Source organism: Mauremys reevesii, linkage group 6, assembly GCF_016161935.1.
Source record: "Mauremys reevesii isolate NIE-2019 linkage group 6, ASM1616193v1, whole genome shotgun sequence".
NCBI lineage: Eukaryota > Metazoa > Chordata > Testudines > Geoemydidae > Mauremys > Mauremys reevesii.
Genome location: NC_052628.1, coordinates 99,275,461 through 99,303,085, shown reverse-complemented (window position 1 = coordinate 99,303,085; position 27,625 = coordinate 99,275,461). Strand labels below are relative to the sequence as shown.

The window sequence follows — 27,625 nt, the reverse complement described above, 5'->3', positions numbered from 1 at the left end:
AAATAAAAAGGCATCAATCAAATATGAACTGACATCTACCGCTGATGATTTCATTGTGGAGAGAGTGGAAAGATTCCCCCACCAGCAAGGACATTCCATGGCTTTGTCTTACAAATAAGTCACTGCAACCTTAATATTACGGCCATATTGTGACTGGGGCAGTAGCCTGCAGCATACATACACTGTAGTAAACATGCAAAATGCATTTGCACATAATGTTTAACAATAAACCTTTCCTATATTTAAACGTATTAAATATGTAACAAACAGTCAATGCACTGGATCAACTATCAGTGTAGTACCAGTGCTGGTAACAGGAAATTTGTTTTTGTCAATACATTAAGCAGGTATATTTGAATTCTCCCTTCTCTGCTCAAATTCTTATTCTGCAATCTACCTGCTGCTGATGGCACTCTGAATGGCCCTGACAGCAGCACAAGCTGCTCAACTGTTGCAGGGTACAGATTCTGGCCTCCATGTAGGCTATGTTCTTTTTTAATCTTGATTTGTCACACTAGTTTAATGTAAAGGAAACATAGCTTTGACTATTGAATAACACAGTTACTCTGCTTCCATTAATGATGATGTTGCCAATATATAGCAAACAGTCTAGACCACATAGCTTATAGGATGAGTGGTTTATGCAGTTTTAAAAAGGTACTTCATATCATATTTAAGATTCTTAGATTAAAGCAACTTTAGTATGGCACCATTAATCTTTTTCTTCCATATCCTCACCTTGTACCCCACCAGTATATCATAAAGCACCAGCACACTGAATATGATAGTTACATGTTTAATACTGAAGAGTGAGTGAGAATCATGCATCTACAGTGGCAGGTAAATGTGGATTACAGAATGAGTGACTGACTGTTTGGATCAATATATACTGATATCGAAAATCATTGAGGATAAACAAGCCCACACTGTACATTTTTTTTTTTCAGAGTAACAACTTCACCTGGTGAAAGTATTCTTGCTCTGCCTTCCAAATTCAGACTTAGCTGTCATCAGAATTCACTGTGTAAAGTGGGACTAGTGAATTAATCTGGTAGGAGAACGTTGCTGGCAAAATAAATGGAAATATACTTTTCTAAGATGACATTTTACTTAGCAGTTCAGAAGGTGTTGGCCATTTGCTAACTCACCTGCCATCACAAAGGCACAATGCAAAATTCACATAGAGGGCCCAAGGGGTCAAAGACTTGTATAACGGGCTTAATTTTTTCACTCTTGCATTGTTTGATGAAGAGAAATTCCATCTTTCCTAGCCCATGGAATGCAGATTTTGAAAAAAACAAACAAGGGCGAAGGAATACTTGTGTAAGCATTTTTATAGCAGTGGAGAATTATATGAAGGGAGGCAGCCACAGGTTGATGGGAAAAAAAAAAGACTTGTTTCCATGATTAAACAATCCAACCCTTCTAACATGTTTATAATTAAAACCTTATATCCAATTGTTTCTCCTGAAGACAAAAAGATTATCTAGTTCTTACTGTACTTGCTCCAACACCACCTGCTTGTCTTCTACAAGAATACCTTACCCAGCAAATCCTGGGTGTCAATTATTTTACCATTTAAAATGGAAATTCACTGAAACACATCATTTTGTATATTCTGATCAGTGGGTGGTGTTTAACAATGATAAAAACAACTCTACAAAGTCCTCAACCCAGTGCTGGACTGGAGCTCAGTTTATGATTTCTAGACAAAATATGCTAATTCTCTTTATTTCATAGTAATGCAGAGTCACTTTAGATATCAAGTCCTGTTTCACCGCCTAGAACACAAGTAGACAAATCTTAGACTAGGTTTGCAGGATGAAGTTTATAAAATTAAATATTTCTGTAACAAGATTGAAAACTGTTTTTCATTTTAATAAACTATTTAAAAACAAAGTTTAAATAAACACAAGACAAAGTCAAACATGAAATCTAAAGTTAAACAAAAATCCTAAATTACTTTAACCCACAAGTGGATTTCTAATTGGGATTGTTAGTGGGTTTAGTTACAGTGTTTGGGAGCACTCTTTTGTCCTACTCTTCATGTGCCTTTCTTCCACTTGCCTCCCCTCTCCCTAAATCTTTCCTCACTTTACCTTTAGTCCTACTTGAACAGGCACTGGTCCCCAGAGTTTTAAGTCAAGAGGTGTGTTTATGGAAGGTGAGTAGTGAGGCCATAGACATCAGTGCTCCATCTTACCAAATTAATTCTCTTCCCTTGCAAGTCAATAAATTAGGCTAAATCATACCCACACCTTGATCTGAATACACAGAAGTTTTCAGTTGCTTACAATGGGCAGGGCAGGATGGATACAAATATATCCCTCTTCAGTCCCAGGTATCCAACCTGGAAAGGTCTCCAGGACTTTTCTGAATAGCCCCATCATTTCTCCTGACAATGCTATAACCAAGGGTACTACCAGTGGAACCATGCTGCTGTGGAGTTAGGGCACCAGAGCTGGTGGCAGAAAAAGGGCCTCCATAAAATAAATCTGACAGGTCAGATTGGGAGGCAAACGTCATTCCCCAAACAGGGAACTGGGGAGAGGAGGCCTTTACAAGAATCCATCCTTTTTCTCCTACAAAGTCCCTTCACAATTTATGTGGTAATTAAAGTTCCAATTTTGCTAGACTTCAAAAATTAAAGGATGATATCCTTGATATCTTATAATGCATGTGATTAAATGTCATTTTTCAACAGGGTCCTTAACTTTTTTTTTTTTTTAAATACTTCAAATTAAAATGTGAACTGTTTTAGGAAGTTGTGTCAGTCTCAGAAGTTTCAGTGCACATGACTTAACCACACAATCCAACAAAATGTTTGATTCCACACATCTGACTATTAGTCTTCTCACATCAATGGTGAAAAATCTCCAAGTCCCTCTGATCAATGACCAAAGAAAGAATTCAGCCTTAATGGACATTGTACACTAAGGAAATTTCTTCCCCGGTTAGTTAAAATAAGCATTTAAATGTATGCATTGGCAGAATTTCTGTCTGAAATGGAAGAATGGAGTTTGAAAAATGTAAATTACAAATAACATTTTAAATTATAAGTCTAATTGTTTAGTACATGAGCATTACACAGCCAAGTGCATCATAATTCTATTAAGTGTGAAACTGCTTCATCTTTACGTGTCTTTATATCAGATGATGATTCTTTTGCATCCAGCTTCTCCTTCAAATTCTCTTCTTCTAGAAAAAGAATGTATTGTTATATAAATGTATAGTATTAAAAAGTGACATACCAGATAACCTTAGGAAAAAAGACTGTAGCGTTTTGGGACACTTCCTACAGATGTAATTATTCCAAATCAGGGAAAGGAAAAATTCCCATATCTGCACAACCAAAGAAGCTGCAACTAATAACTAGAGAGGATTCTGGGGTACACCAACACTGGAAGTACAACCTGTAAGCACAACCTGTAAGCAACCAATTTAAAGTGTTATTGCTGCTTAGTATATGTAAAAGCATCAGTTATGTAGCAATATATATTAACTACCCGCTGCTGCCGATGGAGAAAAGACTTATCAAATGTGAACTACAGGAGCGACGATGTTTAAGTTACTTCCAATAAATGAGAATGTTACTGAATGTAGATTACTCTGAGCTCCTAGCAAGCAGGGCCAAGGGAGAACTAGTTTAAGCGTCTGCTTAATTTCCTTCCATGGCATTGCATGTATTTGTAATAAGCAATCTGGTCCCAAACCATTTAGGACACTTAGCTTTCAGGTGTCATCTAAGCTGTTTATAAGTTAACTGACAGCAAGTACAATTTATGGAGGACCACTTAACCAAGCAGTTACATTCAACTATCTTCAGTTTCTTGATAGTTGCAGGATGCAGCCCCATAAAGTGCACTGCAATCTTCTAGTCTGTCATTGTCCCTTTAAGATTAACCTATTAAATTCAATTTATCAACTTTTACATTTGACATTTAAGTGAAAGTGTCCTGGATACTTACTGTGGACTGACAGTTGAATAGGGTCCACATTAAATGCAAGTGCACTTACAAAGCTAATTCCTGTTGTACTAATTACTCAAGTATACTGACTGATGCTTACAGGTGTACCAGTAACTGCCTAGTGCCACTGTATTTTTGTTTCTGGTGTGGAAAGCTATTGTGTTTTATTAGCGTAAGTATTACCTAGGTCTCTCTCACATTTTGGTGTCTATTGTCTGGCAAAGATTCCCATAGTTCCATATTTGGAAAATGTAACTTGCAAGATATAGACTATATCAATTTAATCACCCACCTCTGGGTAGAAGTGTCATTTTTCAAGAAAGGAAAACTCTGCATATGTGAAATCTTTAGAAACTAGTATATTAGAGGATGACTGTCCTGAATATACACTTTTTTAAAAGTTTAAAAGGCTCCCTCTGCAGCTCCACTGCTGAAAAGACTAAGACATCAGAAAGTGCACATAACCCAAAGACGAGATCTGCATCTTTCTTGCTCCTTACACGATCATATATATATGCATCTACATTGCTCCTTCCAGGGAAAATGACAGTAGCTGTAATTGTGGCAACAATCCACTACCTTGGTGATTCCCTTCTTCCCCCTAACTCCTAAAGCAGAAGCCAAGTGCTCAGATTATGTCCAGGAAACCCAAAAGTGAGGAGTTCCACATGTACACATGGCACAATCCTGTCAAAAGCATAAACACAAGCTTACCCTTCAAGTTATGCAGGAAGCCTCCAGGTTTCTTTTGCGTCATTGACCTTAGTCTCTCTTGAACTGGAGAAAATGCAATCAGTGGAGAAAGAGTGTGCCTTCTTTCAAAAACGGACATGTGTGAAGGTGTCTTGATATACTCTGCATCCAATGCATAGAGTTTTCCTAGAGGACTAAATACTTCTTTTGTTTCTTTGCATCCTGGAATAAGGTTTATCTCTGATCTATGCCTCAGAAATTGTTTTCTAGGTGACTGAAATGAATCTTCCTCATTTCCAAAAACTGTCTTTTTTAGTGCTTCATACCTGTTGCGAATAGATTGTAAATCCTGTTTGCATTCTTGAGCGACCCATTCATTTTTCACTATGTTTTCTAAGGACTTGCTATCCCTTGAGTTACCTTCAACTTCATCATCAGTCTCTAAACTTTTAGAGCTATTAAGACTTATGTTGCCAAGTTCCTCTGGAAGAGTCTCATGTAGTATTCCAAACTGGATAACTTCATTACTGTCAGAACTAGTACCACTTACCATTTGAGAAGCATCCCATGACAGAGTTGTATGCATTGAAGAATTCTGACAAAAATAAGGTGATAGGGCATCTGTTTTAATCTCTCTCTCTGCACTATTATCCAGAGGATTCATGCTCTTATTTATAGTTGGAAAGACAGATTCTTCTAGATTTTCTGAGAGACTTTTACTTGAAACAGTATGTTTTGATCCAAGCTCCCAGGATCTTTCGTTATCTGGCATTCTTGTAGCTGGTATCTGTGTTGACGATTCACTGATGTGACTAACCACCACCTGCTTTTTAGGTGCAGGTGTCATCCAGCTTACTGAAGATTTCCCTTCTAGTAAATTAGAAACATTAAGGTCAGACATGTGAGATGAAGACATAAAGCAGGCCATACTAGAATCTATTCGGCTACAAATTGCAGACTCTAGATCCAATGGAGCTTCTTTTGTCACCATGTCAGTCTGAGCCAACTCTGTATCTGAAGGATCTTCAGCTTGAATAGCTTTTCTCCATGAGCTTCTAATTTCAGTAACTAAGATTGAAACAAAATTAAGAACATACTTAAGTGCAATTCCATATCATTTAGCCACCTATTTTTCTACTTTTATACAAGTGTAAACATGCTACCTTTGAAACTATTGATGTTTCCCCACCCGTGCCCTGAATGCCGACAGCACAGAGGTGATGGCATAGGAGTTCTACCTTTTAGATACCAGAGACCACTTATTGCCTTCCTAAACTGTGTCAGGGAGATCTCTGGGACTGGCGTCAGTCCGTGCACCGGTCACTGAGAAACACTGCTCTATATTACCTTAGTCATACTATGTTCATTTTGCTACAGGTATTATGTTGTGTTACAGATAATAAGTATGTCATCCTGATGACAACTGTTAGGAGTTAAAGCCATTGTGATTGAGCAGTGTTTGGGGCTGTCCTTTAACATGGCACCATCTCTATTAAACTTCAGTGAATTTCTGTTTAACTATTCTACATTATGAAAACAGAACTTACTCAGATTTTCTGGAGTTCGTGGGATCTGTTTCCTTGTTAAGAAAGGGTTAGAAGCCAATGAGCCAATTAGGTCATCTAACTCCATTCCTTTTCCACCATCACCCTGAGTCGATTCTGATACCACTTCATCTGCAACCTGTAGGAGAAAGTTTAGAGAATGGAAACTCTTGGGGAAGATAACTTTTGTTCCTGCCAATAGCAGCACTGAATGAATCCCATTCTGTCCACCCACTCCATAGCTTTAGGAGTTCCACAACTCTTGTTTAAATGTGTGTGTACAATTATGGAAAATGCACCTTTTAAAAGTGAGGAAGTGTGGAAAAGAACGGAAAGCTTCCTGGTCAGAATATGAGACTGGAAATCAAATTCTGCATTCTATTCTCTAATTTACCACTGACTTGTTTCAGCCCATGCTTTAGTTCACCCATCTTTCTTTAAAATGGAGACAAGATTCCCCGAGAGACAAGGAAGTGAGATTAATTATTAACCAGGAATTGAGTGTCCTGGAAGAAAAGCATTTAAGAGAAGTATTAAGCTTTCACTTCGACAGTTCCAATCTGTACAATTATGGGAAAGTCACATCACTTAGGATGTCATTTTATTAATGAACAAATATTCTTGAGTGCAGTTGACAATTAACTACACCATTTCAGGGATGAAGACACTTGGTCTTCTATCTCACTATATAGCACAACTTTGAGGTTCTTGTAAAAAATTCCCTTTGAAGGACAAAGTGCTTGCACACATCTGCCACGTCCAAATGTTTGTCCAACAATATTAAGATGCTATAGTTAAATGCCAAAATATGTACTAGTTATAGACCCAAGATCAGTTTTGTAAGTTGCAGAAAGCTTTCAGTAAGTGAAATAAAGGAAAATCATCAACTCTGTCAAGCATATAAAAAAATACATGAATAGTACAGTAAGCTCTATGTCACCTAGGGTATGCTTAATCATGTAGTCTCCCAAGGAAGATCATGACGGCTGCTTAATAAGAACAAGTAATCTTTGATTAATAGCACAGTTCAGTTGGTACGCTTTCATGAATCTTATACTGGCTCTGATAGTTTGTTGCCTCAATAGCTTTCAGTCCCTTCTATATTTGTGTGATCTAGAAAAGGAATTCAAACTTTCTACCCTCCCTCTTCTGGGCTTTTGTTTGTTCCATCAACGGCAGCTACATATACTTGATTATTATTCTATTTACTGCACAGTGTCAGCAGTAGATACAACAGAGGGACAGGCTTAGGCCCTCTCCCAGTGGAAGTAGGCCTATTTAAAGAAATCTAATACAAATACAGAAGTGAGATGCCTTAGAAATATCCAAGCACTGTAAATACTCTCCAGTCTTATGGGCTTTATAGATTCATGCACAGCATTACTTTTCTTCTGGTAAATCAGAAAGGCCACCACCCACTAGGATATTCCAATTAAGAGTATTCTGTTGTACTGTATGTAGTAAGATGAGGCCCTGAAACATAACCTCTTGTGTCAGAGGCCCAGTCTAAGGCATGAAGCCTGAACCAAAAGTACTTCCAGGCATTGCTAAGCAAAGCTGGGCTGAGAGCCAGAGGCAGGCCTCACCTCACAGAATTGGCGAGAAAAGGAACTTGTGCCAAGATGACATCAGGACACTCCACAGACATAACAAGGAACAGGCAGGTGCATCTTAAAGACAGGACAGCATGATGGATAGATCTGTTTGTCTAGAACAACATGATCAAAGGAGGAGACAGCACCCTAATGAGCCAAGGGGCTGTACCTCAATACATCAGAAGGGATGAATAATCTGTCCTGTAACTGTATAAAAGTAGGTCCCGGAGTGCGCATCTTTGTCCAGCCTAAGGGGCAGTGAAGTGTCCCGCCACTGACTGAGCTGTGTCCATTGCCAGAGGGCACATATTCGTAGTATGCCCTGTAGAGTCTATAGGAAACTATTACTGTGCTTCGTCTGACAATAAACCTGGCTCGGGTTCCTTTGTACCTTACTAGAGTCTGTGGTCTTTGGGGGTTCTCTCGGGGTTTGCTGTGTCAGCTATCTGCGCAGAGCCAGGGCAGCACACAGAGGGAACATGCACGCAGCCGACTTATCACCATCAAACAAGAGCAGAGCAACATATTGGTAGCTACTGATAACACTATTTGAGCAATGTGTACTTTTAAATTATAGCCTTCATCCTTTTCTTCTTAAAAAGACTGAAAATTAAGCTTAGACAGCTACAATTAAATAAGAACCATTATCATAAACAAATGAGTACCAAGATCAAATTATCTTTAGACGATCAGGATTAGTCAATGAAGTGTAATTAAGAAGTGAAGCCTCTCCTAACCTCTTCTGCCAGTTGCTCTTGTGCTTTCTTAATGGGATCTTCTCTTCTAACTGCAATTGGTGATTGGAGTACGTGAGTATCTCCGTTCTTCCAAGCTTCTATTGGTCTAGGTTTGTGCACGGCATATTTTAAGATTTTTTGAGAAACAGACCGTTCTTTCCTTTTTGGAGTTGTAGTATGTACATCCTAAAGGAATATAAAGAAGTTTTTAAGTCTTCTATTGTAAAAATGTACAACCTGAAGGAACTACCATCCTAAACTGCACAGCACCTGTAGTGTCAGCGTTAGTTTAATCAAACAGTAAACCGAACACTGAAAAACATTTGTTACAGTCAGATTTCAAGCTGACACAAAGCATGCCTACGTAGGTAAAGCATTGCATATAGATAACTGCAAGCCCTTGGGTTTGCCCTTTCTGTGCCCAGTGCAGCCAAGATGCAGCAAAGTGCTTTTTAGACCATACTTACATTCCTCAACCTGGGACCACCATGCCAACCGCAAAGCATAATTTAAGATTGGCCCTATGGATGGTGCTTAAGTTGTGCTGCCACTTCACAGCCCCCATAAGGAGCTGTTTCAACAACCAGATATTACTGGTGTAGTACAGACACACTTCCTATGCTGAGAGTCAGGCTTGGAAACTTATCACAGGTGCTATGCAGCCTGGCAATTTTCCCAATGCCTGGGGAATCCTCTGGTAGGTGGCTCTGCTAACATCATAACCATTTTCAATCTACCAGCAGGACCCAGGAAAGTATGCCAAGTTAACCTTGCAATCTCTTAATGCAGACAGAATACAAACTTCAAGTGTTTAATTTTTTCCAAAAGACAATTTAAGCTATTAAAAACTGACCTTTTCAAGTACTACACTGCTGGGTTCAGCTGTGAGAAAGCTCTGTGTAGCTGACTGCAAGTGTGAGAGCATCCTAAAAACAGACAAGATTCCAGTTATTGAAATTAAACCAAACATGCTGCATATAAGTCTTATGAAGCTTAGTATACTGTCTGCCCCGTATCTGTCCGTTATGATTTCCCTCAGTTCATCCCGGTCATCAGAAGGCAGTTTTACTATAGGGAGGGACTTGTGACAATTAGAGCGAATTTTTAGCCCTATTTGTGTATCAGTCTCCCAAGCAGTAATAAATATGAACACCCCCCCTCCCCACACACACACACACACACACTTCTAGAGTGGAACTTTATATAAAGAGAAGTGTATTATTTATATTGGGAATTTGAGATCAACTTGAGTTCTACAGTAAACAGTTGAAGGATAAGGGCACCATTTTAAGTATCAATGTATTTCAGTTCACTTGTCATACCACATGATAGTGTTAAGTAACCTGTCTGTAAGCCTTTTGGTGGTTGTGGATTTGAATTGTGTTTTATGAAGTCAGATAGTTGGCTACTAGTACAAGTTTAAGTCAGCTCTGATGGGCAAAGCAGAAGAAAGCTAAACTAAATAACATCACTGCTTCCAAGTAATTTTACCTATTTCTCTTAAAAACTATGCTACTAAAATTCAGTTCACTCACTAGGAAGCAAGTAATTATGTATAGTAGTACCTGTTTTACCACCTTTTATAACATAGGTATTTGTCCATGTTACACATTTAGTTTCTTGGAATTTTTAGAAAGTTACATAAAGTCACTCAGTATAACACAAGTCTAGCTTTAACTGCTTTGATAATCTGAAGAGAACTCAGAAGCAGATATGAAATGAACTGATTTCTAGGAATGAGAGAACTAATCAAAATTTGTTTAAATTTTTACTCCCTTTATTTTTTCAAACATAACAGCTTTCAGGTGTTTGTAGGAGTCCTTATGTGGATCCATGAAAAATACAACCTTCTAAAATACCATAGAGAACCTCTTAGAGTAAACAGCTGCCATGCAACTTGGGACCCTCAAAATAGGGATAGTTATATAGTTTCATCCTTTGTAGGGATTATGTAAAAGCTTCATAGACGGAAGTGTTTAGAGGAAGACTCTTAATGAGGAAAGTAACCGTCTGCACCGGTTGACCTCTTTTACTCACGTATTAAATGGTCCAAGATAGCTTTTTAATCATACCTTCCTGTAGATGTTGTGTCCATTATACTTTCCAATGCTGCATCCTCTTTATCATCATTTGCTTGACAATCCTTTTTTGGTGTATCTAGAATAGAGAATGGAAGAGATGTGTTACCACTTTTTGCCTGGTCTGTTTTCTTTTATTATAAAGGACCAGAGGTGACACAACAATTTTAGATCTGGGAGTGCTATAAGCAGACAAGTTCAAAGGGCTATTCAAAATGCCAATTTAACAAAACCCTTATGTACTCTACAGTGATTTGCCAATACCAGAAAATGTGCGTCACGGCATGAAGTTAGTGGGCAGAAAAGTGTGCAGATATGAAACAATAGCAAACACATACACAGTTTAGTACAAGAGCTCTTCAATTAACAGAAATTCAGTATTTTGATTCATTGCAAGCATAAAAATTCAACCCAAGTGATAGGGTTTTTTTTTAAATAAGTCATCAAAGATAATGCCACTTCAACAAGAAACTCTTATTATATCACTACATTTACAATGCCAATATATTCTAAATTAAGCTCTAGGAATTAGCTACAGTTAATATGCAGGCAGCTCTTTGTAGAAATGGATGTTAGTGAACACAATTTTAACCAACTTAAAAAACACATTTTGCTAATGCAACAGACAGATCACAAAGGCAGAGTTAATAACCAGGACAGTTCTCTAGAAGTATTAAAAACTGCAAATTAAAAGAACTTCCAGCCAAGAATCTGCATGCAAGAAAGCCAAGGCAAACATACATGCTATGGAAGTGTTACCAGAATTCTGAGACTTCCATGGTTTTTTGTAGTGTTACCTATCCAGCCTAGGACTGAATGTTTCTACTAGAAACAGGTTTAAAAGTTATTGCAGTTAGCAATCTATTAGCTGGACCCATAAGAGTTTTACTTTTTTTTTTTTTAAACTAATGTTGACTAAGTGGGGGAGAAACAAGGCCCGTGACAATTGCAAGAGACAATATACTTTAAATGCTCACCATGCATTAGTAAGATGAAAGTGGCACTGAAATCCAGGTTTTAGACATATTAGCAGTTTTTCTCTGATAAGAGCTGGGTTCTCAGCCCAAGTTTCCTTATTCGTCCATGAACAAGAAAGTCTTATTTTTTGGCAGACACAAAGAGCAGTACTGAAAGGCTCCAAATGAGTGCTCAGCACTCATCTGTCAGAAAGAAGACTGCCATGACAAGGAACTATTGAGGACTGGAGTATCAAAGGCAAGCAGAGAATCCTTTTAGGCCATGGAACACCCTAGGGATGACCAAAAACCTTACCCAATTTACTCACCTGGAATTGATGCTGGATATTTACAGAAGACACTGCTTTTATAAGCCTCTTCTGTTGCAGGATCAAAAGAAAGAGGAGACATAGCTGGTAACAAATCAAGTACCTTTTAAAAATAAAAATAAATGATTAAATAGTTATTTTTGTGAAAGCCTTCAGATCAGTAATATTTGACACTACTGAAAGTGATACAATATTTAACTGAAGGCCAGACGCAGCGAGATTACAAGCAAGTGTTTAGCAGATGCTATGAAACTGTTATTCTTCATTCATTGGAAACAGACTAAAATAAATAAATAAAAATAATTGGAGATATACCAATCTCCTAGAACTGGAAGGGACCTTGAAAGGTCATTGAGTCCAGCCCCCTGCCTTCACTAGTAGGACCAATTTTTGCCCCAGATCCCTAAGTGGCCCCCTCAAGGATTGAACTCACAACCCTGGGTTTAGCAGGTCAATGCTATCCCTCCCCCCCAGACTTACCTGGTCAAATTTTATAAAGTAAATTTTATGCTCAAAGACAGATGCCACTTGAAAATTAAGTGCTCTTTGAACTACAGAGAGTTACATGAGGTAATTGCTATGCAAGTTTGCCCACTGACTTGCTACTATGACTCACTTCTGACCTGAAGGGACCAACTTTGAATTACCTATAAGGGTACCAACTTTGATTGGTTATCATAAAGGACTCATGTCTACTTTGAACTAAACTTACACCTACTCATTTTAAAAAGGCCAAAGAGGCTAGAACATTTTTAATATCTGGTACACTGGAAGCATTAAAAGGATTCTATTGCAGTTATATATTTGTTAGAAAGCCTGCTTCAGCTCTCCCAACCCCAGAAAACAGCCATACTCTACTTCTCCAAAAAGCTCATATTACTTACTGGATTCTTATCTTTAATTAAACTGAAGGGAGACTGGCCAAGGAAGTTTTCCCACTTCATATCCCAATCTCTTTGTTTTTCAGCAATTGATTCCACTATGGACACGTGATCCTCTCGCTTCAGTTTATGCCTGCAATGTTTAAAAAAAAAAAGACCTTAAGTATCTGTACTGGAAGTAAAATCATGTTACATAGAGAGCAGACTTTGATAGAGATCAGATGTTTTCCCTGGGTACGTTGCAATTGCTTGAGATGGACAATTTTGTCCTATCACAAAGTATATTTGGGTGCTGGTTTTGTTTATCTTGTAACAATTGTCAGATAATGTAAATATATAGTCACTGAAATGTAACGAGACACAGAGTTCTAGAATATCACCCACTTAAGTGACCTATTTCTTTTTTACAAACCAGTTTTACATAGCAAATACAAGCTTTGCAAAGAAAGCATAGACTAAAAATACAAACGCTGACCAAAAATTGTCATTAGAGTCTTTAAAGAACACAATACCTAAAATAATTAAAAGGTGAACACAAGAGATTTAAAATCTTAATTTCAGTTTACTATGCTAAAATGTAGCCAGTATGATAGATTTCTCATCTATCATTTAAGATCAAAGGAGCAAGAATCCTTCACTACCATCACTGAACTAAGATGCCCAGCCTCCATTTTCACACAGCCAGGAGCAAAGCTGGCTTGCTCATAAAGAGAGAAGAGGGGAAATGCTGAAGTTTACAGATGCCTCTGTAGATGTAAAACCCCAAGTAACACCAATGAATTTGTCAGCCAAAATATCTATCAAGAGTAGAGCTGATGTCAGCACGTTCTCTCAGTAAAGCAAATAAGGCCAAAATATGAAGTGTTGTTATTTTGGAAGAGGGACACAGGAGATTAAAGCTTCCCTTGTGCATGAAAATAAGCATAAAGAGCCTCAGAAAAAAATTTAAGAGAGCTTACCTCATGGACTTCAGACCCAATAAAATTTTATTCTGAAATTTGGTCTTCCCTTCAATGTACTGAAGATCTAATTTTAGTGCCTCGTGGTCAACTTGTTGACGTTCATATCTTAAAATCTTCAATGCTTCATTTAATAATTGAATGACTGTTAACAGATTGAGTTTTCCAGCTTCATATACATTTCCTATATGCAACTTCAAATAAGAGAAAACTGATTAGTAGTTATATAGATACATCAGTTATGAGGAGGTATAGTATACGGATACAAAAAACCCTTATGATTATGAATCTGTCTTTTTTTTTTTTTTAAATTAAGAGACTCACCTTGGTTTAGATCCAGAAAATTAAGGCTGCTTAGAGGGGTTATGTATTAACTTAGTATTAATATGAAATGAAAACATTTTAACGAACACCATTGGGAACTACCCAGCAATTCTATGAACCTGAACAGCAACATACACAATGCACGAGTCTGACTAGTCTAGTTTTGTTGTCCAAGCAGAGTGAAATGCAAAATGTATTCAGAAAAAAATAAAGTTAGTTTTAAGTGTTCATTTTAATATGGGATTAGCAATGCAGTTATTGATTTAATAGCTTTAGTGAGGTTTATACTTGAAATAGGACTTCAAATAAAGAATATTTGTAACACCATACTGCAAGACATTTTACCTCAATACCAACAAGCACATATGAATGTAGAAGAAAATAAGCCCCCAACCAATTGTCTCGTTACTTTTCCTTATTCCTCAATTTTGACAATGACCAACGTCTCCTCTAAACTTTTTTTTTTTTTTTTTTAAGTTTGAGGAAAGATCATGTTTTCCATGTATGTCTAAGAAATTCCCCCTATGTGTTTTTCCAAAAGTAATCTAGGCCTTTCCTTCACCCAAACATGATATCATTACCACATTTGTGCATGTTTGTAGGGCAGATTACAGTAAGAACATTAAACATAATCAGATCAGACTTATTCGTTCTCCCCAGCTATGTAAGAATACTTGGCATCTGATGCAACACTAATCAAGACATGTTCCCAGGTCTCTGAGCAGTATGCTGCGTTACTCTGGGCACATAACAGATGACAAAACAGAAGTGCAGCTCCATTAAGTGAGAATAATTTCACTTGTCGCTTTTGTAAGGCAACTAGGAGTTCTATGAATAAAAAAGCACAAACATGAAGAGACAAGTATTAGGTACTTTAAAGACAATCACATACTTTGTACATTTGATTTTCAATTTTGTCAAGCAGCAGCCTTGGAACGTTGATAGTGACATTAGTTCCATCTAACGCATACTGGTCCACGTGACCATCAACAACAGAATCTACAACTTCTTTCTCCTTTTCCAAGAATGTAAGTGTTTCCATTACAGATGCCCATCTGGAGCGAACCTTAATGGGGAGGGAAAAAAATGTCATGGCTCAAATGTTTGCCACATTATCTTGGTTAAAAGACCAGAAATGCATAAAGTTAAATGAGGAACGCTAGCATGTTTGAAGTAGAGAGCAGTATCTGGGATGGAGTAATTGGTGGAGGGGTATGTTAACTAAAAAAATAAAGTCAGCCATCTGCCATCCAGAAGAAAATCCTCACCTTTTGAACTCTCTCTTCTTTGTTACTTTGCTTTTGGCTATTTTGCTCCATTCTAGTTAAAATGAATAGATAATTGAGTTAGCTATGATGAAACTACCATTAAAGTTTACAATAGTCTGCTTTAGCTTCATAAATCTGAAGAACAGTTAGGAAAGAATACCTACTTTTGAAGCAGTTTGTGCAGCTCTGCACATTCAGATCTTGGATCTCTTATTTGTCTAGTCAATAATCTGCAAAAAAACAAATGAGCAAAACAGAGCTACTATATCAAGTTGAAGACTAATTTTTGTTCTGACATCCCAATTCTAATGGTCATTGACATTGGAAAATATGAAGGGAAGAAGATAGTCTGAAAAGTAAATGACTGTTTCAGCCCAAACCTGAATATCCAGATAGTGAACTGTGCAAGGCTTCAGAGCTATGTATAGGCTCACACAAGTTATTTTGTGCAAGATCTTTCCTAATGATTTTACCAAAGACTTAAAAGTTTGACGGTCTTCCACTGCATTATACTGAAATACAATTTTCAGTAGCTACAGAAATGATATAGTTTCTCAGCTATTCAAGTACTTAAATTATGGCTGAGAGCCAATTTACATGTTAATATATAGTTTCTCAACTGTCTGGCATACAAATACCCGTGTTCCAATTGACTAGTACCCACTAGGAGCCAGACCACTGGGATTTACATAGCTGCAGTGGCAAAACTTTTCAAGACCCAAGAGCCTAGCAGCTTAACTTGATTTTTTGTTTTGCCATTTATATATAGCCTGATTTTCAAAAGTACAATGGGATCTTCACGTATTCTGAAGTTTTTTGATGGAAGAGGAAAAATAAAGAGGAAGCTTTGAAAAGATGTCACTCAGTGGAAGTCTGGATGTTAATTATTCCCCAGCAGGAAGAGACTGGGTGTGTCCCCAGGTGAAGACTGAAAAGGATAATTTAGTAAGACAACTGAAGGATGATACTGATAAAGCATATCCCAAACTGATAAACTCAGAGGTCAAACAGCTGTTATAACCACAACATAATTACTAGTTGTTTTTTTAAACAGCAGTGGCTTTAAATACACTATTAACTTAAAGTCTACTCTATACCCATCCCAGAGTGCTCCAGCCATTTTGGTGGATGAATAATCACATTTTAATGTTTAAAATTTCTCTCTGATGTTATGTGTAAAGGTCTACAAAAACAGCAAGACTATACAGAGAACAATTGAAACTTGTATGCAGAAAGTGTTGTCAGTTGCAAAAAGCTGGAAGTTCTTAATACTAATAAGCAAGACATTTGCAAAAATGTTACTTTAAGCTGGAAATGTCTATCTATATTGCCACAGATGTAATAAGTAATATTTATGAAGACATTCAATTAAAAATATCCTCCCCCTCAAGAGTTACTTACTGTGCTTTTCTCTGGTACTCTCGAATTACAAAATCTTCCCTTTGTATAGACTGTAAAAATCTAATACATGCCACTCTGTATCTTGCTGCTGCCTTATATGAGTCATGAGGCCTTGAATTCACAGCTTCCGGAAAATGTATATTGGTGTCTATATAAATCAGTTAAACAGAAAGTTCAAAATGTGCCGTCAAAATTATAGGTAAATAAGACATGTTTCTAATTTAGGTGATTTAATTTAAATGCAAAATATAAAACAGAGGTTCCCATCTCTTTAGACAGCCCCTATTCTCTTTGTCCTTTTATCCATTTCTCTTTGCCTTTTTCCCCTTCAGGGTACATTTGTTCTTTCGGCATTTTTCCCTCACCATCTTACCAGAAGACTACATGCTCGTTGGAAAGGAGGAAAATTGCTCCTTGGGGACTCCATAGAGCCGACCCACATGTGCTGTGAAGAGTGCCATCAGAACAGAGAAGATAGTAGCTTTCCTGCCCAAGCTTGTCCGAGTTGAGTAGAGGAAAAGTGCCCCTACTGCAAGGACGACTATAGGAGCTGGGAAAGAAAGGCAGATTTTAAGCCCCTGCCTGCTGACTTTCTTGCTGCTGCATGAGGACTTTTGCAATGGGGCAGGGAGAAGTAGGAGGACTAGTTTGTCATACACCTGTCCCTTCCAGCATACTGTACAAGAGGGTATGTTTATATGGTAAGCAGAAAACTGCAGCAGTGAGTCTACAGACTTGGTCTACAGACTTGGACTCATGCTACAGCACTAAAAATAGCTGTGTAGACCAGGGGTCTCAAACACGTGTAGCCCACGGAGTTATTTCCTGCGGCCCTCCACAGGTGCTGACTCCACTGGCAACCAAGCTCCCATCACCGCCTACCTCCCAGCACTTCCTGCCGCCAAACAACTGTTGGCAGCACTTAGGACTTTCCAGGAGGGAGGGAGAAGTGGGGAGGTGGTGCTCTCAGGGAAGGAGGCGGAGAAGAGGCAGGACTGGGACAGGGATTTGGGGAAGGAATTGGAATGGGGGTGGGGAAGGGTGGAAAGAGGCGGGGCCCCATGGAAGGGGTGGAATGGGGGCAGGGCTGGAGGCAGTTGCGGGGGGCCTTAACTGAAGTAATTCTAAAAGTAAATGCATGTTTTGTCATTTGACTAAGATGCATTACTGAGTGTTTATATTTTATTAAACCCCTCTTCACATTACAGTTTTAAAAAGTTAATACATTGACTTTTAATAGCATACTGTATTACTCTTCATTTTTTACTATACTTTTGTATCGTATGAAAATGTTTCAGTGATGTGGCCCTCTGGCCAATGTACTAGTCCTCATGTGGCTCTCATGGTGATTTGAGTTTGAGATCCCTGGTGTAGACATTTGGGCTTGGGCTTTGAATCCCAACCCCTTCTCTACATTTCAGGGCCAAAGCTATATATACACAGCTATTTTTAGCACTGTAGTGCAATCCTGAGTCTGCTGATCCAGGCTTTGAGACTCACTGCTGTGGGTTTCTGCTTGCTGTGTAGACATAACCTTTCATGCCACTACCCTTCTTGGACTAATATGGTGTCTACTCACCCCCAGATCAGGGAACACTAACACAGTATCTCATAAAAGAGCATGAAGAAATTGGTTCCTCTACTTCAGAGTACCTGCATGTAACAGAGGGGTATTTGGTTGTGTTTGACTAAGTTTGCTCAGAGGGAAACTCAACTTAGTCAATTTCAGAAAGTGATTAAAACTAGTTTTAGGGAAACTAATTCCCCCTTCCAGTTTAAGTAAAAGTCACATTTAAATTTCATCTCGTTCTTTTCACAAGATCATCTTAACTATACTGGTTTTACTACCCCACTATAAATGCACAAAGTGCTGTCAGGTGTGCCTAGCAACCCAACTACGAAAAGCTGGTCTTTCAGTTACAGTAAACAATTACTTTAGCGATAGAAAAAACACAGATGACAGTGTCCCTTTAACTTAAGGCAGCTTTTCAAAAGAGCTGGAGTTACCCAAAAAAGCTACAGTGAGACCACAATCATCCATCTAAGTGTTTTTAGTTCCCATTTTAAAAACTGGTGACGTGATAAAGAATTTTAGTAAGCAGTAATTCAGACCACCAAGAATAGCAGGCTAGTCTTATTTCTGACAACATGCTTGTTCTATTCTCCAATTAGACCGTAATAAAACTCTGCCATCTTCCCAAGACCCTCCCTGCAGCCATTATTAGCAAAATAAGTTTAACACTGGAAACAATACAAAAGTCATTAACACTACTAAGAGTTTAGACTGCAGTTTCTAAGTTCCTACACAACTTGTATAATGCTATAACCTGCATGCGTTGTCAGCTCACTTGCACTGGAATCAGAATGAATTTAATTATGATTTCTGAAGCACTTGACAAAAGATATTTCAGAAGTCATGTTTTCACTTAGTTTTGTTCATCAAGTTTCATTCAGCTTGGACCAGATGGGGTTGATAACAGAAGAAAGCTTTGCTGCTCTCACCCCATACCACTGCATTTAGTACTTACAAAAGGTACCTGAGGTACACACTAGGAGACAAATTCTCTACATAAAGACAGAACAGTCAACAGACCCCTAAGCTGCTGTCATTGTGCCTCAAACCTGTTTCCAGACCACTTTATTTAAGTTAGTGTACCTTGTCTAAACACAAGCTGCAAGAGTGAAATGAGTAGTTTAGTCTCCATGCTCATGCACGTATCTTGACTCACTGCTGAACAAGTGTATCAGCTAGTGCTACTGATATTCAGACAACTGGAGATAAACTACCAGCTCAGTTCACAGAATATTCTGAAACATGCAGACAGAAATATTGTTTATCACTCCATCATATGAATAAAAATCAACCCGTAGAACCTTAAACACCTCTATCACTTAAGGAGATCTGTACTGCCTGATTACCAGTTTTCCATTTAGAAAAAAAAAAGGAAACTCTAAATGGCTGCCATTTCTGTGAGGATGAGTATTTTAGAACAACATGGAGCAAGAAAACACACAAGTTTTAGCACCAAGATACAGGCAAGTGTTTTTTTGTTAGGAACTAGAAAAGATAATATTAGATAAATCAATTTCCAAACAAAACTATTATACTACGGGGCAGCAATACTACCAGTAATGGAAAATGGGTCTAAAATGAGACCAGATCTGAACCCACTCTCTTCCAACCTCCAGTGAAGATCTGGATTAACAACTCAGGCTCTTTTAAGATTTTTATAATAGATTAAGCCCTAAACAGTTTCACACTGTGTCACTTACTATAAATGAAGCGATTAAAACAAAAAATAAAAAAACCCACACACAGACAACAAAAACTTACCTTCAGAATCTTTTTTCATATGTTGTACTATTACATATCTTGCAAAGTGGTACATTAGATGAATAAATTTAGGACCACCAGGAGAAAGAAATAGTGAGGCTACAACCGGGGGAAAGCTGTTTCCACATTCATCCTAAGGAAATGAAATTGGTTACTATTAATTCTCCCAAGAAGTGATTTTGTCAAAGCAAAAACTACCACACATTTAACTAAATAAGGACATTGTAATGGCATAAAGGTCTTTAGCTGCTACATAACTTTGAAGCAAACCCAGTCTATGTGTTGTTAAAAGAACTGACAGTTGTGATATGGTAATTTGAAAGTTTGGATCCCCTCTTCCCCATCTCCGGGATGGGAACAAATTGTTTCAAGAATATGGTCGGGATTAGTTATGGATACCTGTTAAACTTCCTCTGCTGTCCCAACCCCCTAATAGGTAAGTGCTCTACTCCAATTACAGTGTCCTGGAAAATACTTTAGCCACTATTTCTTTTCCATATCAAAGGTGCTCACTGTACTTTTTCCTTTTCTTCAATGATTTTGCATAACAACAGAGTGTTCACCCAACTTGCCATTATGGAAAGGGGTTAGGATCTCGCGACATACTGGAAACCGTCTAAGCATGAAGGCCATGATTAGCAGAACCTCATTTAGACAGAAGCTAATGTAGATGAAAGATCCAGGATACAGTTAGGGAACCAATTTTGCTTTGGGCCTGATCATCATTTCAATTCAAGAAGCTTGTTTAAACTTTAGCAGCTTTGCCCTTACCCAGGACAGACTAATATTCTACAGCTGCAAAGTTTCTTGTATCAGTAAAATTGCATTCTCAATATCAATGTCTTCTAGGATGGCTGTAATTAATTGAAACATACAATATTTATGTTGAAATAAACTCTTCCCAACTTACCTCTTAAGAAAGCCTGTTCACTTATAGGTTTGTCTGAGGCATGAAATACACAGAAAACTAAGTGTAAGGCTATAGGCTTTTTGCATGCATGAAGCCCAAATGTATCAGCTTTGCAGTCTAAGCTTTACCATACCATGCTGTAACTTTTAGTTCAAATAAGTCTTAAAAAAAAAAAAAAAACCTATGCCATATATTGTACTTGGGAAAGTTAAGAGTTATTCTTTGGTAGCAGATACTTTGTTTAATAACCTAAAACGCTACTTATACATGTGGTACTCTAAACAGACAAGAATTCCCTGCAGTGATCATTTCATTCTTGCCAATACTTACTGAAATTTTTTTTAGCCATTCGCAGCATTGCTTCCTGAATTCAGCATCTCCCTTTTTATCCGCTGGAGGGCAACAAAATCTTTCCATTCCAAAAGAAGAAAAGTCAGTTTCAGTACATTTGTAAATAATTTAAAATTTACCTATTTAAATATGTAGCTGAAAAATGCTAAGGTTTGTAGTGATTCCTTTTAGGAGGAGGGTAAGGGAGGAAAGAAGTAACAGTACTCAAACTATGATCAAAGGGTACCTGGAAGTTTTCTAAAATGACTAGCAGTGAAACAGTTCAAACACAGAGATTTTTGCTATAAGAGTTCATAGTAAATACATTATAGCCAGAGCTGGTAGTGCCACCTATATTTAAGGTTGCCCTTTCCTATTATAAAGCCGTTTCCAACTGCTTATAAATTTGCCCAGCTGTTTGGGATGAAATTTTTCATGTCAGGTGTCTGCTTTAGATGGAATTATTTTTTTAGAAAGTTTCTGATAAAACATCAGAGGGGTAGCCGTGTTAGTCTGGATCTGTAAAAGCAGCAAAGAGTCTTGAGCCACCTTATAGACTAACAGACGTTTGGGAGCATTAGCTTTCATGGGTGAATACCCACTTCGTTGGATGCATGATAAAACAGTTTGGCTGCCTGAGAACCAGATTAGGGGAAATCTTTTGCCCATGTTAAAAAAATGCTTGCTGTTATTTCATTGAGAGGCTCTATGGCTTGAACCTGATACTTGAAATTTGGCTAGAGGGTGAAGAGATGTGCCTTTTGCCATCTCTGTGAAAACTTCCCCAAAATTGTCTACGTTACGACTACTGCCGTAAAAATTTGAACTAGGTAAGTTGTCTGTCATGCATTAAGAATCTGTAACCCAAGTGTGAGAAACCGACACAGATGGTAGTTTTGTAAGTGATTTTTGTAACGCATTCTCCAAACAGGTTATCTCTACCCCAGAGACTACATCAGTGATTATTCCTATTGGGTGTGTGTACGGAACACTGTTATTGATTACACAAATTGTGCGTACCGGAAGATCTCTATTGAGCGTGAAGGATCCAGTTTAGTAAACAAGAAGCGTGCAACCACATGAAAAGCATCCTTGTTCGGCTTGTCAAACATGTTCCTGATAAATATAAAGTAGTTAGTGAAAACAACCAAAATAATTGACATTTAAGCATTCAAACAAACTAATTTAAGGTTTGTATGTACTTAAGACTACAAAACCTCTCAAATTCTTTGGTCTGCAAATTTGGCAGAACCCTTCCAGATTATTTTATCAATTTTTAATCCAATGAAGGAATCTGCAGAATTCTAGTCTCCTTAATAACTTTTAGGCAACTCCATCAAGAGTTTATTCTGTCTTGAAAGCAGAGTTATGTCAGTTCAGTGCCAACACACTACCAAAGTGACTGTTTCCATATAAACTGCATCCAATTGTGTCAAATCCACACAGTAAGAGCTGTTGCTATTTCCTGACCTAATTTTTTCTGACAAATATCATGTACACTATTACTTGTAGTGAGAAGCAACCCAATGAAAAGCCCATTTTGTTTACCAGAGATACGGTGCAGGGCACTGTAAAGTCTGACTGCTCCATGTGAAAGGCCTTTCTACAAACCAGTGAATAACAACATGCATAACATCACATCTCGCTGGTTGATACCCACAACAGAAGGGATTGCAGGGACAGCTAGCTCCATGTTGGCAGATGTGAGGTTGGTGAAAGAGCTGTGCTGTCACAGCAAGTCAGGACCGTCTTCTCCAAACCACTGTGTTAGAACAGACACACTTCACCCTGCCTTCAAGATGGGAGCCTCACCCCCTCTGACCATCTGTCATGGGTAGGGCTCACTGGGGAAGTGCCAGGCCCTGTGCAGGTTACCATATGTCAAGGTTTTTCTGGCTAGTTCCTCTTTTTGGAGGATCCATCCTCTGTCTGTGCAGATTTTTCAAACAAGAGGAAATGGCCAGATTTTTTAGCACAAACGCTGCAGTTCAGAAAGAACCTCGATTGATCCACTTCCTAGCTGCCCCCTCCTCAGCATCCACAGCTGCCCACCGACGCCCTGGCACCCAGCCCTGAGCAGGGGGCCCCGCAGAAAGGCACTGACTGGCATGTCCTGGGCTTGCGCCAGCCTGCCACTGTGTTAGGGAGTGACACTGGTCCCCACCTCCAGTGAGTACCCCCGCCGCAGATACCCCCTTCAGCTCCCCCAACCCCCACAACAGCCTCTTTTTGGAAAAACGAAAGATGGTGACCCTACTGTGCAGCGTCTGCCCCCCCCCCCAGGCGGGGCCGCATGTGATGCTCCCAGGTGACTAGGCCAGGAGATACCCAAGCAAGGCATCTCCTGCTCAAGGGCTCCCCCCGGCCCGCCCAATCTGCCAGCACTAGCTCGGAAGCCTGGGCACCCTGCTCGGGGAGGGGGGCGGTCACGGCTGAAACGCTCGCACGCGCGGCCCGGGGGCGCTCCCCCCTGCACCTGCACTCACACTCCCAGGCTGAGGTGGGTGCTGAGCTTCCCGGCGGCGGCGGCGGCTCCCGCTCCCGGCTCGAAGCCCAGCGCCAGCAGGTAGAGCCAGAGATGCTCCTTCTCCCAGACGCTCATGCTGAGGGCCGGGAGCGCGGGGCGGGGCCGGAGGAATCGTGCGTCTCTACTCCGAGGGTTTCTCTCTCCGGCGGGGCCCTCTGTCGCCGCTGCTCCCGCCCCCTAACGCGGCCGCCATTTCGTTTAACCCGCCAAAGAAAAAACACAGGGCGCAGAGCGTTCTTCGCCACGGCAGTGACGCCATAAGAACGCGCCCGCCGCCGACCAATCAGAGCCCGGAAACAAATCCTCCCGCGCAGCTGTAAGGAAGAACGCTCCACCACGCGAATTCTTAGATGAAGAAGTCTAAATCCCAGCGTGCAGCGCGGCACACTCCCTTCCGTCTGAATAAAGCATGGCCTGCTGGGAGCTGTAGTCTCAGCCGTGTTGCCGGCTGAGAACTGTGGTCTCTATGGCTATGAACTACTAAGGGGAAGCAACTGTTCTGGTCACGGGTGGGGCCGGGGATTCCTCAGAGCAGCATGGGGAGCCCCTGGCTTTGGCGGGGTGAATCAGAAGCCGTGAGAGAGACTCTTGCAGGGAAAAACAAGGCTCTGGATTTCTAAACACATGCCTGTCCTTGGGCTAAAGGATTTACTACTTGGATGCCATCATGTGCCAGCAATGCTCCTCTGCCATGTACATTGGCCAAACCGGGCAGACTCTACGTAAAAGGATAACTGGACATAAATCAGACATCAGGAATGATAACATACAAAACCCAAGTATCAGAGGGGTAGCCGTGTTAGTCTGGATCTGCAAAAGCAGCAAAGAATCCTGTGGCACCTTATAGACTTGCAGCATGAGCTTTCGTGGGTGAATACCCACTTCGTCGGATGCATTCACCCACGAAAGCTCATGCTGCAAAACGTCTGTTAGTCTATAAGGTGCCACAGGATTCTATACAAAAGCCAGTAGGAGCACACTTTAATCTCCCTGGATGTTCAATAACAGATTTAAAAGTAGCCATCCTACAAAAAAAAAACTTCAAAAACAGACTTCAAAGGGAAACTGCAAAGCTACAATTCATTTGCAAACTTAACACCATTTATTTGGGCTTGAAGAGGGACAGGGAGTGGCTGGCTCACTATAAAAGCAATTTCCCCTCTCTTGGTGTTGACACCTCCTCATCAATTATTGGGAGTGGACCACATCCACCCTGACTGAATTGGCCTTGTCATCACTGGTTCTCCACTTGTAAGGTAACTCCCTTATCTTCATGTGCCAATATATATTTAAGCCTGTATCTGTAATTTTCACTCCATGCATCTATATTTTTTTTACCCACAAAAGCTTATGCCCAAATAAATCTGTTAGTCTTTAAGGTGCCACCGGACTCCTCATTGTTTTCTTGGATAGCCAACCCACCAATAACCGTTCAGGACTTCTCTATACGTCATAAACAAACAGACAATCTCTTCCCCCCATCACCTTTAAACTAAAGAAGATTACAAACTAAAAATTGTAACATTTAATGCATATTAAACACACCTCCCTCAGCCAGGCAGATTTTGGGCAACTCCAAAAAGCCTTACTGCTATCTTTTGGAATATTTTAATACAGGCTGGTCTACACTGAAAACTTACTTTGGCATAGCAACATCTGTGAGGGGTGTGAAAAATCCACACCTGAGAGACACAGCTATGCCAGTCTAACCCCCAGTGTAGGCAGCACTCTATGGCTACACTACATAGCTCACAGTGCTGCACTGTAGCACTGCTAGGGCAGATGCTCTAAGCCTATGGAAGAGAACTCTCCCACTCAGGCTTTGGCTACACTGGCACTTTATAGCTCTGCAACTTTCTCGCTCAAGGGTGTGAAAAAACACCCCCGAGCGCAGCAAGTTACAGCGCTGTAAAGCGCCAGTGTAAACAGTGCCCCAGTGCTGGGAGTGCGGCTCCCAGAGCTGCAAGCTAATCCCCTCGGGGAGGTGGAGTACCTGCAGCACCAGGAGAGCTCTCTCCCAGGGCTGGCGCCGCGACCACACTCGCACTTCAAAGCGCTGCCGCTGGAGCGCTCCTGCGGCAGCGCTTTCGAGTTTCAAGTATAGCTATTAGCTCACTTAATTAATCCAGCCCCAGCAAGGAGCCCCAGCGAGGAGCAGTAGCTATGTTGACGAGAGAAGCTCCCCCGCCCACATAACGCTGTCTCCACTAGCACTTAGGTCAATGTAATTTATGTCTTTCAGGGAGGTGGCTTATTCACACCCCTAAGCAACATAACTTGTATTAACATAAACTGTAGTTTCTACATAGTCTCAGTGAGGTGGATTAACTACAATGATGGGAGAACCGCTCCTGTCACTGTAGCGAGCATCTATACTGAAGAGCTACAAGAGTAGTGCTGCAGCTGTAGCGTTTTAAGCTTAGACATATCCTGCCTGTCAAAGTCATTCATGCCACATTGTTGTCATACATTATCTATCACTTTGCAAATAAAATCATCACACCATAGCACCTGTTATATTACAACAAATGTAATCAGTCCCTATCTGGCTTTGTGACTCTGCATTCAGAATACAGGAGTCAATTTTGGTTGTCCCACAAATGGATATCTGTGAGCCCCACAAGTGAGTCTGTCCCTTGCCTGCGTACGGTCAGGTGCAACTCAGTGTATATCTGAATATTTGTGAATCAGAAGCTGATCTGGTCCTTTTAAAGTGCATTCTTTCCCCTGCTTCAAATAATCAAAATGAGAGCTCTTTAGACAGGAATTAAGTATAAGAGACAACAAAGAAGAGAAGTCCAACCACACCAACTCTAAGATTTAAAGATCAAACTTTATTTCAAGGCATTTCAGTGACTAGACTTAAAAGCTTCCACAAAAATCAGATAGTACATTATGACAGAGTAGGAGTGTCAACCTCATTCTATAGCGAAAGCCTAATCAGGATCTGTGGGCCTGGTCTACAAAATTAGCACCATATAAAACCCACAAATCCACAATGGCTTCCCAGTGATGACAGTAAGATTTTTGCACAAAGAATAAGAGTAGAACATGATCTATAAATAATAACATAACATTGAACGGGTCTGATCCTGCAGTATTCCTCACATACTCCAAAACTCCCACCAAAGTCAATGGTGCATGCAAGAAGTACAGAATCAGGCCATTAAGTTATTAAAGTTAATCATTCTATTTGGTTACTCAGCAAAAGATGGTGTGTGTCTAAGTTACTACCACCACAGTTTCTCCTTCAATTCAGTTTCTCCTCTATCTTTCTTCCTGTTTGTCTTTTGTCCATGATTATTTGTATCTCTCCTCCGTACTTCGTTTTCTCCTTTTCGCTCTCCTTTTTATGTCTTTTTTATTCCTATGTCTCCTTTCTCCCTTTGTGTTCCCTGCCTTCTTATTTGTATTTTTTCTGCATTTTGCCCCATATTTGGGCTCTTCTAACCCCAATACCCATTCTTAGTCTCCCCCAGGCAGCAGAAGTACTAACACATGAAAAGGATGCAGTGGGAAATGGAGTTCTTTCATTATAAACACTTCTTACAAAGGACACTGTTTCAAGCTCTTTAGACACAGTCTCACCAAAACTGACTAGGATCCCATGGTCAAGCCAAGCCTGTAGTCTTTTTCAGCAGCAAAGAGGTAGATGCAGAAGTGCTTTACACATAGACTAAAAAGGGAAACTTATCAGCAAATCCTAGTCAGTTTCCTTTTGCTGACAGTCCTTTGTGCAAAGTGCTGGAGTGCTGTTTTGGCTGTTGCTGACAGCAAACCAAATAACAGTG

The 27,625-nt window shown here is 39.7% G+C and overlaps 1 protein-coding gene and 1 non-coding gene across 4 annotated transcripts; both read right to left on the bottom strand.

Moving 5' to 3' along the window:
• Nucleotides 1-1,809: 1,809 nt before the first annotated feature.
• Nucleotides 1,810-24,105, bottom strand: HAUS6 (HAUS augmin like complex subunit 6). 3 transcript variants are annotated; one of them, XM_039545383.1, is made up of 17 exons: nt 23,794-24,105; nt 22,328-22,423; nt 21,308-21,386; nt 20,068-20,200; nt 16,734-16,881; nt 15,497-15,562; nt 15,333-15,384; nt 14,957-15,130; nt 13,741-13,934; nt 12,785-12,914; nt 11,901-12,003; nt 10,610-10,694; nt 9,391-9,463; nt 8,538-8,723; nt 6,209-6,344; nt 4,683-5,729; nt 1,810-3,195 (listed from the first exon to the last, which is right to left on the bottom strand). In XM_039545383.1, the coding sequence occupies exons 1-17, from the start codon at nt 23,907-23,909 to the stop codon at nt 3,101-3,103; spliced, it is 2,913 nt and encodes a 970-aa protein (XP_039401317.1). In that variant the 5' UTR covers nt 23,910-24,105; the 3' UTR covers nt 1,810-3,100. The 3 variants fall into 3 exon arrangements, with proteins under 3 accessions (XP_039401317.1, XP_039401316.1, XP_039401319.1); XM_039545382.1 differs by having other exon boundaries at nt 1,810-3,198; nt 23,794-24,099; XM_039545385.1 differs by lacking the exon at nt 23,794-24,105 and adding an exon at nt 22,968-23,175 and having other exon boundaries at nt 3,062-3,198.
• LOC120408798 lies at nt 9,537-9,669 on the bottom strand. The gene has a single exon (XR_005600974.1).
• Nucleotides 24,106-27,625: the final 3,520 nt, after the last annotated feature.